Source organism: Monopterus albus, unplaced genomic scaffold (genome assembly GCF_001952655.1).
Source record: "Monopterus albus unplaced genomic scaffold, M_albus_1.0 scaffold51.1, whole genome shotgun sequence".
Lineage (NCBI taxonomy): Eukaryota > Metazoa > Chordata > Actinopteri > Synbranchiformes > Synbranchidae > Monopterus > Monopterus albus.
The window spans coordinates 5,943,007-5,955,615 of record NW_018127931.1 but is presented as its reverse complement, the minus strand read 5'-3'; the positions used below and the strand labels follow the sequence as shown (position 1 = coordinate 5,955,615).

Below are 12,609 nucleotides of genomic sequence, written 5' to 3'. Positions count from 1 at the left end.
GGTCTGATGTTCCCGCTTGTGTTCATCAGAAGGCTGCTGTGTCTGCTCACGTCTGTTTGTTGTTTCCTGTTTGATTCCTCTCTGTTGAATGTCAACAACAGTCAGTTTAATCATCATGTAGCTGTCAGTCAGCTAGATGTAGCAGACTGCACTGGATAGTCCACAGTCATTTCTGCCTTGTCTAGCAGCATGGCTATTAGTAGCGGTGGACTTTACACACATCAGTGTGTGTTAAAGGGCAATTCCAGTTTATTACAGGTAAACTGGAATCATTCTTTAATGGTCATTTAACAAGGACGATAGGTTTGGTGATTTAGTTATGTCATGATTTATGAAAAAAAAAAAAAAAAACTACTTTGTCTGTGTGTGTGTGTGTGTGTATTTCAGGTAAATGGGGCAGTATCCGAGGTACCGGGCGTCTAAGTGCCTACAACCCAGATGTGGGGACACGTCTGGCTGGTAAAGAGTGTCCACAGCCCAACGGGGGGCTAAGCGAGGTGCTGTCCTTCCGCCAGCAAAAGGCCTACCTCTATATTATCGGAGACAAGGGCCAAGTTAAGGTAATCTATGACAGATAATGCTCCTTAAATTGTACGCTGTCAGGCCCTTTGGTCATGCTCATACGGATGTAAAGCCTCACATGAAAAGGGCATGGAAAATATTCCCAGGAAACTAAGAGTTCTTCATGGCAATTTGTCCTTCTTCCCATTTAGAGTGTAGGACTGTTTTTACTCATTATTTTATAGTGCATCAGCAGGGATGAGATCTTAAGGTGCGCACACACTTAACGACTGCTTAAGATTAAGATTTTTTAAAACATGCTTAATATTTACAACTAAAATTGGAGACCAGTGACGCCATGCGAGTGTTGCCCAAGGGAGATGAACCCGTAAATAAATAAATAAAAGGTAACCATGAAGTCTCAAGAACGGTCATCAAAAAGGACGGTAGTGTCAAAGTGCACTGGACAACTAAAGTGGGGGGGAAACTTAGCTGTGGCAGAAGAATGAACACCTCAACAACATTAACTTAATTCAAACACATACCACAACAGGACTGATACATTTTAGTTTCCGCTGCAGCTGTACAGTCCTCATTGTCCATGCCTCTCCATCCAGGTCTCACACACACTGCACCTTTTTCCTCCTTTTTTGTCATTTTCAGTGCAAATTGAAGTTTAAAACATGGATAGATACTGTAGATATAAACAGTGGAAGCTGGTTCCATCCATAATTGCTTTGGTACAAAGACATGAGAATTGGTGTGATCTTGCAGGATTTACAGGCTCATCTGCTGCCAGAACTTCGTCGTTACAGTCATTGTGTTGTCCAGTGTGTTTGATCAGTCCTGAGGTGTGTGTGCTCCTTCCCGACTGTCTAGGACTAGAAATCTGTGCGAATTGTGGAAACAGTCATTAAGAGTGGCCTGTTCAGACTTAGAAGCTGTTAGCCACTTGTTAACTATATGCCCACCTTTACCTGTTACATGTGGTTATGGACTATACAAGCACAAAGGAAGACAGATGAAGTGAATGGTGAGCTAACTGGTACTGTTTTGTGTTCAGGGAGGAAAGCAGGACTCGTTCCAGCAGTGGGAGGTGGTTCCCATCGAGGTGTGTGATGTACGGCAGGTGAAAAACAGCTTTAAAAAACTGATGAAGGCCTGTGTGCCGAGTTCCCCGACCTCTGATCCCAACATGAGCTTCCTGCGCTGCCTGGAAGAGTCTGAGTGGATGGCTCTGGTTAGTGCTCACTGGTTTCCCATCATTTTGTGTGTGTGTGTGTGTCCAGGGCAGTACATTTACTGTCCTGGATCATTTTGTGATTTTGCTGTGTTACTGGTTCTGACACTGTTTGTGTGCGTACAGCTGCACAGAGTGCTCCAGGTGTCTGTCCTGGTGGTGGAACTTCTACATACGGGCTCATCAGTCATGGTCAGCCTGGAGGACGGCTGGGACGTCACCACACAGGTTCGACTGACATCCAGAAACATCTCACGTTATTGCAGACAACTGTTGTCTGAGTGAGGATTAGTGTGGCATGCTGTCTTTGTGCAGGTGGTGTCTCTGGTGCAGCTGCTATCTGATCCCTACTACAGAACGTTTGACGGCTTCCGGCTACTGGTGGAGAAGGAGTGGCTGTCGTTCGGCCACAGGTTCGGTCACCGTGGAGCACACACGCTGGGCAGCCAGAGCAGTGGCTTCACCCCCGTTTTCCTGCAGTTCCTCGACTGTGTGCACCAGGTGGGTCTAGAAGGGCTGCATTGCACACATCCATTTATTTTCACTTCCAATAAAGCACCTGATGATAAACTAAAGGTCAGCTCTCTTCTGAACCATGGCCAATCCGTGACAGGTCTGTGCACGGCTCCTGCTCTTACCATGTATCCCCCTGTAATGATGCAGTCATCACAGCGCCGCCTTGTTAACACCCCTAACAGCAGTTTACTGCACTGACTGATCATTTTAACCTTCTGTTAATGTCCTGCTCAGACCTTATATGCCTTTAAAGACATCGTGCCACTGGTAGTTATTGCATTATGTTGTTAAATCAAAGTTTTCCATCCATAATTGCTTTGGTACAAAGACATGAGAATTGGTGTGATCTTGCAGGATTTACAGGCTCATCTGCTGCCAGAACTTCGTCGTTACAGTCATTGTGTTGTCCAGTGTGTTTGATCAGTCCTGAGGTGTGTGTGCTCCTTCCCGACTGTCTAGGACTAGAAATCTGTGCGAATTGTGGAAACAGTCATTAAGAGTGGCCTGTTCAGACTTAGAAGCTGTTAGCCACTTGTTAACTATATGCCCACCTTTACCTGTTACATGTGGTTATGGACTATACAAGCACAAAGGAAGACAGATGAAGTGAATGGTGAGCTAACTGGTACTGTTTTGTGTTCAGGGAGGAAAGCAGGACTCGTTCCAGCAGTGGGAGGTGGTTCCCATCGAGGTGTGTGATGTACGGCAGGTGAAAAACAGCTTTAAAAAACTGATGAAGGCCTGTGTGCCGAGTTCCCCGACCTCTGATCCCAACATGAGCTTCCTGCGCTGCCTGGAAGAGTCTGAGTGGATGGCTCTGGTTAGTGCTCACTGGTTTCCCATCATTTTGTGTGTGTGTGTGTGTCCAGGGCAGTACATTTACTGTCCTGGATCATTTTGTGATTTTGCTGTGTTACTGGTTCTGACACTGTTTGTGTGCGTACAGCTGCACAGAGTGCTCCAGGTGTCTGTCCTGGTGGTGGAACTTCTACATACGGGCTCATCAGTCATGGTCAGCCTGGAGGACGGCTGGGACGTCACCACACAGGTTCGACTGACATCCAGAAACGTCTCACGTTTTTGCAGACAACTGTTGTCTGAGTGAGGATTAGTGTGGCATGCTGTCTTTGTGCAGGTGGTGTCTCTGGTGCAGCTGCTATCTGATCCCTACTACAGAACGTTTGACGGCTTCCGGCTACTGGTGGAGAAGGAGTGGCTGTCGTTCGGCCACAGGTTCGGTCACCGTGGAGCACACACGCTGGGCAGCCAGAGCAGTGGCTTCACCCCCGTTTTCCTGCAGTTCCTCGACTGTGTGCACCAGGTGGGTCTAGAAGGGCTGCATTGCACACATCCATTTATTTTCACTTCCAATAAAGCACCTGATGATAAACTAAAGGTCAGCTCTCTTCTGCTTTCTCTCACTGTATATATCACTGTCTGTTTGGTGATGAGTGATGTGCATTTTGTTGTCCTTACAACATGCAAAATGTTTAGCTTTAGTGGCCCCAGAGCTGTGACCCTGCTGTCTGACACATCAGAGCTTTGATTATAAAAAGAAGGTGGACATGGTGTGGACTGAGGGCACATGCTACACAAACCTGTCGTTTGTGTTTGTAGCCAGAACATGTTCATCTTACTTTATAAATCTCTCAAATAATAAAGCTGACAGACAAATGTCTGTTACTCTTTCATGCTCTCCTGAATAGTACCTCTGACTTGTTTTTCTGCGTTTCAGGGCCAGTCTTGGTCAAAAAGACACACACTCTCTTCTAAAAATTACATTCCTACATAGCCTATGCAACTAAACTGCAAATGCTGATACATTTTGTAGTGCACATATCGTTATTAGAGTGTATTTTGATGCAACATAACATTAATTTTCCTACACTAAAGGTGGAGAAGGGAGTATGGTGGGGGCACATTGGGCAGTACTGAGACATCAGCGGCTCAAGTTCAGTCTCCTTTTGAATCCTGCTCTGACTTTTAATTTGAGGCAGTGGTCGTGGTATTGTGTTTGAGAAAGGGAGAGTAGTTTAGACTTCTCTGGACATGTTCCTTGGATATGTTTTGTTTTTCCTTGCTTCAGTTTTTCTGTTCTTGTTACTCCACAGGTTTATCTACTTGATCTGTGTAACAATGGCTCATGAGAAGGCAGTAGTTGATTGTTATTGAGTTTAGGTCTGGACTAGGGGTGTGTATCGCTCCCCCTCACACGATGCGATACATATCTCCATACACGATCCATGATTAGACACAAAAACCTTATGATACAGTACAATTCAGAAGATATTCAGTTTTAATTTAGGTTTTATTTGAAAGACTATACATACACTAAAGTACCTTTTAAGGGTATAAAATTAAAAAGAGTCAGTGTTTCCTCAAAAAAGTTTTGTATTTCAAGCATCAAAAGCCAAATAGTTAAATATGACGTAAACTCTTTCTAACAATAGTAAACTATGAGCACTGGTGAACAGTAAACCTCCAGCTGCTGTTTCACCTCATCATACAGAGCTGGAATTCATTTTTCACCTAAATCCTGCTGACTCGTTATTGTGTGCCTCAGCTTCAGTGACAGTCATTTGCCCAAATCTCACATTTTCAACAACTCAGTAGTGACCTTGCAAAGGAAATAGCTTAGCCTATAACTTTAGCTACTGACTTCAACCCAACCAGGTGGAATTATCAGATGATGTGCTCTGAAAGTAGCTGCTAACACTAACACTGTTACTTGCTTCAAGCTGACTGCCCTCACAAGCAGACTGTACTGTTTCCATTGGTTCAACAATGTGTCGCCTCCATATCACTTCTAAATGCGAGGTCTGTGGTACTCATGGTACAGGCTACTCGACACAAGCGTTCCATGTTCTGCACTTCGAGGTAGCTGCTAAAACTAGCACTGTTTGCTCCTGTAGCTGTCTGTACTGTACGTGGCATTTTTCCTGGACCTGCATCATTAAGAAAGAGGCGTTTGAACACAGACACAGACACGAGAGGCATTAGTGGTTTTCCACAGATGCAACCTTCAATCTGACTCTTGGATCGCTTTGTATCAGTCTATTTTTACACCTCTAGTCTGCCCTAAAATATACAGTAAAGATCCAATAATTAGCATTTCTCCAAGAGTTTTAAATAACAAATGTTCAAACACATTAAACTGGGTTAAAACAAAGGTGTGTTGACTTTTTTTTCCACTGTGTCCCTGGATCAGACAGGCTAGACCTGGCCATGGTCGGGTCCTGTATTTACTGTTGTACTGTGCACTTTATATTGAGTTTATATTGTGATCGCACTCTGTGTTGGCTGCTAACTAGTTAAGAGAGGAACATGAAAAATAGAAATGTAATTTAATAAATATGAGAATTAAAAAGCAATAAGTAGCAGCTACTTTACTGCTTGGTTTTTGTTGATACTTGGTGTCATTTTGAGAATATGCCTGTTGTGGACTGTCAACAAATATTGACAAATATTGAACTGCATGCCTACTGAAACCCATTCAGCTGGGAAGAGCAATACTGAGTGGGTGCATCTGTAGAAGCTGGTAGAAGAAAAGTGAATGAATGAAATGTGTGATCACAGTCTCCTTCCCTGTGTTTTTGTCTTTCCACAATCAGACCCACCTCCAGTTCCCCATGGAGTTTGAGTTCAGTCAATACTACCTGAAGTTCTTGGCCTACCACTACGTGTCCAACCGCTTTCGCACCTTCCTTCTCGACTCTGACTATGAACGCATCGAGCATGGTAAGGACATTTGTCCGTCTCTGAGACATTTTGTTTTGAGAAGTAGTTCCACTGCCATTCATCGTCAGAAAGAGGGTCACAGTCATACCTGCAGTTTCTGTAGTTCTGACAAGTCCTTTGTGTGTGCAGGAGTGCTTTTTGAGGAGAAAGGTGAGAGGAAAAGCCCTCAGGTGTGCAGGTCTGTGTGGGACTACATCGACAGACTCAACAAGAAAACCCCCATCTTCTACAACTACATGTTCTCACCTGAAGAGGAGGAGGTGAGGCCCCTGCACAGACACCCAACCATTTGTCTGTTCCATCATAGTGATACTAAAAAAAGAAATGTCATGAAATAAATGGCAGCAGGAGACAGAGACAAATAGTGGTTTGAAGAACAGACAATATGTAATGTTAGTTAACGACGATCATAGTTGATTTAAAGCTACACTGATAGACAATATGTAATGTTAACGAAGATCATAGTTGATTTAAAGCTACACTGAAACAAAGCGGACTCATTAGTTGGTGAATATAAAGTAGATGATTGTGTTTTCCAGGTGCTGAAGCCATATACCTTCATCTCCAACCTGAAGGTGTGGGACTTCTACATGGAGGAGACTCTGTCGGAGGGGCCGTCCTACGACTGGGAGCTGAGGGGCCGGCAGGAGCACATGGCTGAGGAGACGCTGGAGAAACCCGACACCACCGGGCCCAAGTCACAGCGGCACATCGTGTGGCCATGTTACGACAACCTGAACAAGGTCGTGCCCGATGCCATCACCAAGCTGCTGCTGGATCTACAGAATCTGGAGGCTGAGCTCGGCCAGACGTCAGAAAAATGGAAGGACGTGTGGGATAAAATCAAGACCACACAAAGAACTGAGACCAAACTGGAGAGCAAGGTCCTAAGATGATTTCTGTATTTTAGCCATAGAACTGCACGACTAGAGCACAAACTGAGTCATGAGTCAAACTGGATGCAATTGTGTTCAGTCACAGATAAATATTATGTGAGCTCAGATCAGCCAAGTGAAGGAGTGAATGGGCTGATGTGCCCTCACTATATTACATCTGGAGCATCAGGAAGAAACAGATATATTCTATGCAGCTAAATATGTGAATAGAGTCTGTGTGTAATCTTACATTTGATGTGACAACTCTTCCAGCACACTGTTTCCATTTGTGTGCTGTTGATCATCACCTCTATCTTAGACACCATCTATAACACATTTGACAGTTAACAACTGTATGACAGATTCAGTTCAATGACAAGATCAAGATAACTGGAACATGGTTCACACTGACAGCTTTTGGCAGTTAAGTAGCAGCTAAGGACTTAAAGGACCCTGCTGTGATTTTTGCGCGTTTCAGATATCAATCAAGCAGGTTTCAGCATTAGCATTTTTTTAATGATAAAGTAACGTACACAGACTTGGTTGAGGTGAGTAATATGTCGCACTGGAACAATACATCATCTGCATGGTAATGCAGCCAGTTTGTTTTTTTTTTTTAAAGGTGTGATTCAAAAGAATGAGACTGACTTTGCCAGTTGCAGAAATTCTACTGTGCTTCTGAAGCAAATAAACCACCTGTGTTTGTGCAGAGATGCCCTGTGGAGAAGTTTTGGAAGCTCACACTGATCATTTTTATCTTATTCCTCAACAGCCGTCATTCTCCAGCTCCCTCCTAATGCCATCCAACCTGAGCCACCAGCGGCGTTCTCAGGGTGTCTACCTGCAGGAGAGCGGCATGGGATCCTCTATCAACCTGGCTCTGGACTGTGAGGCCAGGGCCACCTCCACGCCTGTCGCTGGTCGGCCGAGTACCAGCACCCTCTACAGCCAGTTCCAGAGCACGGAGAGTGAGAACAGGTCTGTACCGCACGCCGCTGGCACTCCAGAATGGAACTGCTCCCTGTGAGCAATGTGCTCTGCTGCATCTTTGAACAAAAGTCATGGCTTTTACTGGCCAAGGATGAAGTAACTTCATGTTTCCTTGTTGTCTTACACTGTGCAACTAACTCAGATGTCACTAGTTTGGCCACCATCAAATTACCTGTGTCAGATAAATACCGAAAATGTGAAATGTGTGGGGTTTTTTTTTTTTCACCTTTCCCCATCAGGAGTTTTGAAGGCATCCTGTACAAAAGGGGGGCATTGTTGAAACCATGGAAACCACGGTGGTTTGTGCTGGACAAAACAAAACACCAGGTAAGCAGGACTGAAAATGAATATGTGGAGCAATGATTGAATCCAAGTCTATAACCTGTGCACGGAGAATGGTTCGTTTCCAACAATGTGTCCTTATTCCCAGCTGAGATACTACGACAGCAGGCAGGACAAGGAGTGCAAAGGGGTGATTGAGCTGGCTGAGGTGGAGTCCATTGCTCCTGGAATACCTGCCTATGGAGCACCGAAAAACATCGAGGAGAAAGCCTTCTTTGATGTGAGTCACGCTGAGCTGTAGCCTCTTACTGCAGTCACATGACAAGGCCAGAGCAAGTGTATACATGATAAAATTTTTCTGCCACTACCCAAGCCGCATCTACAACAGAAAAGCATCATCGCCAAAGAACAGGGAAATTCATGCTTATCCTGAAGTGGTATGAAGGCAAAAATGTGTCCCACAGTGAATTTGGTGATCTCTGTCCCTAAGTTTTGTGTTAGTGTATGGATGTGTGCACAGAGCTGCAACAAATCTTTTTATATTTCTTTTCTTTTTTTATATATATATTTTAGCTCAAGACGACCAAACGGGTGTACAACTTCTGTGCCCAGGACAGCGTGAATGCACAGCTGTGGATGGACAGTGTTCAGAGCTGCTTCTCAGACGCCTAGAGGGAGTAATGAGGCTGGACTCTTAAAGGAGCAAGGGAACTAGGAACGAATAAGCAGTGTTGTGCACCTGACAGATGCCTCTGTTGGCCAATCCCAGCAAAACAGAGAGAGGAACGGGCCTTTCACCACTTGAGATCTGTTCTGTTCACAAATGTTGAACTAAAAATGTCGCACCACAATATTTGTGTTTTTGTTCTAGAAAAAGTAAGAAAAAGAAAAGAAAAAATGTTCCTGAAGAACCGTTCACTGTCCTCTCACCTCCGCGATGGTCTGACCACTATGTGCCCTAGATGTCTGTATGCACAGCATGTCATTGCATCTCTGTGAGGTGTCCTGCAGCTTTGACTAGCATGAAGATCTTTACAGACTCTCCACACAACCCTCTCTCCCTCCCACTATCCCTGTTGGCCCTTTAGACCTCTCTGCGAAGAATGACGGAGGAGCTGCAGTCGTCCATCACCCCAGCCATGCCCCAGAACTTAATATTGCTACAGAGAAGGATCTAAGACTGACTGACTGACCAAAACAGCCCCTGAGGAACACACACGGTGACAGCAAATGCTCTGTCTTTGTCCTCGGAGGTTTCTGCTGTCTTTGCCTCTCACTGTCTGATGAAGCCCACTCGAAGTATAATTAGGCTTAGAGGAAGTAGAGTGTGTTGCTCCTCAATGGTTCATGAAGGATTTCCTTGTCTTTTTTTCTTTTGGAAAATCTCAAATTTGTGCCAGAGAGAGATCAATGCTCATCAGCTGCCCTCAGCAGATGGTGACGATATACTGTGAAAGCCATGAATCTGTCATAGAGATCTAACCAGGAGAGCCAGGAGTGTCTGTGAACTGTCACTGAGTGTTTACAAAGAAGGTGAAACTAAGCTAAACTCTGCTGCGCTCTTCACCTGTTTGTTTTTTAATCCAACCACTATTAACATTCACATTTTTAAGGGACGCTGAAGGAAAAGGAGGGATTTCTTTTGCGTTGAAGTCTTGTCTTCATCTAAATTAGCCCCCTGTATTAACTACTAGTGCTAATTGCAAGGTCATCTGGTCATCAGGAAGACCCAGCTGGTTTAGCAGACTAGTTGCGTGGTTATCCATATAGCTTACTTTAGCAGTGACCCACAACATTACACATGTAAACACACTGGTATGTGCAAATGAGCAAGCAGGCAGCTAGTTTTGTTAGCTGGGTGATCACCCTGGAAGACAGCACAGTCAGCTCTCATAGCTAATATAGTGGGCTAATTTGTTTACTTTTGTTTGGATTTCAAGATAAGGAAATGATCTCTGTTAAATTTACCTGGAAAGCTTTAGGAGATTTGCACAGCTTACGCTGAAAATCAAACTTACTAAAATTGGACCTCCTGTTTTCTGAAATGTAACAAATGGAGGCAGTGTTGCAAAGTTAGCATGACCCGGAGTCAAAATGAACACCATTAGAATAAGAGCTAAGCTGAAAAATAGTTTCCCTTTAATGATGCTGGGACAAGAGAATGTGAACAAATGTGTGTGAACACTGGTTACATGCATCCAAGGTCCCATCATTGTCTCTTACTGTCTCAGATACAAATCTGATGCAGGGGAGGCTCACTGCGCTTGTTTCACATGCATCAACAGTCACCTCATGTCGACAGTCATCTTCAGCACTGACACACCTGTACATAGACCAGTCTAGTCTGTTACAGTGCTGTACAGAAACTGTACAGCTGTGTTTAGCTGGAAGGCTTCAACCATTGTCACTTTTTTAATGGTTTGTCAACCCCCTACCCCTCTTTTGCACATAAAAACCACTCAGACCCACGCTTAACATAAACCCTGCTATGTAAAATATGTTCTACTGCTGTTTTTGTTGAACATAACATTTGAAATTGTAGATTTAATAACTCCTTTGTATATACTACTCCAGATTTGTATGTAACATTTATGGTAGTAATTTATTTAACTCCTCAGAAAGTTCCTGGAGCACCACTTTATTTTTAAATTAGGAAATCAATGTGCCATTTGTTTCTTTATGAATGTGACTAATGCTTCTCTTTTTTTTTTTTTTTTTTTAACAAAAAAATTAAAATGAACAATAGCCCGGTGAGTGGCTGTTAAGTCTATATTCCACACTCATCATTTTTAATTAGATCATTTTACAAGATCAAGTGAGCATGGCTGTCATTCAGTACCAACTGTTAATGAGTGGAAATGGTGCCTCTGGTTGTATTTGACCGTGTTGCTCTCCCACAGTAGTGGGATGTTCTGAATGCAGACTACAGTCAGATAAATTTGAACGGACACATCACGTTAGTGGCGCTGGCTTCTGCTGACTGGCCCACTGTTAGTTTAATGCACTCCGTTTAGGCTGATCAGTCAGTTGCAAGATAGAATATTGGAACAAGTCAGGCTGCTTAAAATGAACTTTGTCAGGAGTTCCCAACTGAAGAACATTGGGACGTTCATTTTAAGAACACAATCTAGTCAAAAATAGTTTGTAAACAGATGGCAGATGTACAGAAATATGAATTCAGTTTAATATGTTTTTGATAATATGAGCTGAAGAAAAAAAAAACAGGCAGAAAGGCACCTCTGACCACACCCAACAGTGATGTCACGGTGTATGTCACACCCTGGAGGACACTGTGACATCACTCCAGAAATGTAAGGACGGCAACAAATTACTTTCTGGAGTAATTTATCTGTGAAAAATGCCTGTCACAGTTTGTGTCCAAAACTCACAAATATTCAGTTTACAAAAAAAGGCATTCACAATTAATTAGCAAAAGATCAGCAAATATTTGCTGTTGGGTTTAAATTGCTCTTTAAAGCTCAGTGGAAAGTCACAGTTTCTGTGAATCACTTACCCAGATCTGTTTGTTACAATGCAAGAGAGCTAGGACAGCTCAAAGTCTGGGAGTACCTTTGTGTGCTCTGACTGACAAGGTCTCATTGATTAGTTCAAAAGTTTCCTAACAGTGCCTGCCTGCTCTGTTGACTTGATCATGTTACAGAGGCTATAGCTACATCTGTGTAGCATCCTGTGATGACTTTCATACCAACAGGCACACACAGGCAGTCACTGCTGTTCGCTGGAGGTCAGGTGATGAAGAAAAGTGTAGTATACAACACAATCTTGCATTGAATTTCAGATTACCTTGTCTGTCTTAAAATAATCTCCCTTCTAGGGACAGATGGTCCAACCAACAGGAATCCCTGCAGCGGCCAGAAGATGCTGTCTTTGTGTTTTGACTGTAGCCTACATCCAGTCAGACCTGGTTCATCTTTCCACTGTAGTTTACTCATCTCTCACTGGTAACTCTACAACAGCTCAAGTAACAACAATACAACATGTTCATTTTTGGAGTTTTTTTTTTTTTTTTTTTTCTCAGCACTATTCTCCATCACAAAATAATCACTGTATAGTTTTTAGAATCCCAATAAAAACTGTGGGTTTAAATGTTCATCTGTGTTGTCTGTGCATATTGGCTAACCACCAGGTTTCACCTCAGATAAAAAGACAAAAATATCTATTTTAGAGTGAAAAATAAAGCATTAAGGATTTTTATTTTCATGCTGGTACAAGTAAGGGGCCGGTGCACAGTGAATTGGGCAGCAGTCGAAGGCAGGGGCCCCGACGACCCGATCTCTGGACACGGAGACTAGACATGGAATGTCACCTCACTGGTGGGGAAGGAGCCCAAGCTTGTGCAGGAGGTTGAGAGGTACCGACTAGATATAGTCAGGCTCACCTCCACGCACAGCTTGGGCTCTGGAACCTTACTCCTCAAGAGAGGCTGGACTCTCTACTACTCTTGAG

The 12,609-nt window shown here is 43.6% G+C and overlaps 1 protein-coding gene across 5 annotated transcripts in view; it reads left to right on the top strand.

Moving 5' to 3' along the window:
- Positions 1–9,719, top strand: part of sbf1 (SET binding factor 1) — a 66,522-nt gene extending 56,803 nt beyond the window's left edge. For all 5 annotated transcript variants that reach the window (XM_020601280.1, XM_020601284.1, XM_020601282.1 and 2 more), the window contains 11 exons: positions 388–560; positions 1,565–1,741; positions 1,868–1,969; positions 2,057–2,242; positions 5,869–5,995; positions 6,125–6,255; positions 6,535–6,879; positions 7,643–7,848; positions 8,100–8,187; positions 8,291–8,422; positions 8,716–9,719. In XM_020601280.1, coding sequence (XP_020456936.1) covers positions 388–560; positions 1,565–1,741; positions 1,868–1,969; positions 2,057–2,242; positions 5,869–5,995; positions 6,125–6,255; positions 6,535–6,879; positions 7,643–7,848; positions 8,100–8,187; positions 8,291–8,422; positions 8,716–8,814 — 1,766 coding nt within the window. In that variant the 3' untranslated portion in view covers positions 8,815–9,719. The remainder of the gene's footprint in view (positions 1–387; positions 561–1,564; positions 1,742–1,867; positions 1,970–2,056; positions 2,243–5,868; positions 5,996–6,124; positions 6,256–6,534; positions 6,880–7,642; positions 7,849–8,099; positions 8,188–8,290; positions 8,423–8,715) is intronic.
- The last annotated feature ends 2,890 nt before the right edge of the window (positions 9,720–12,609 follow it).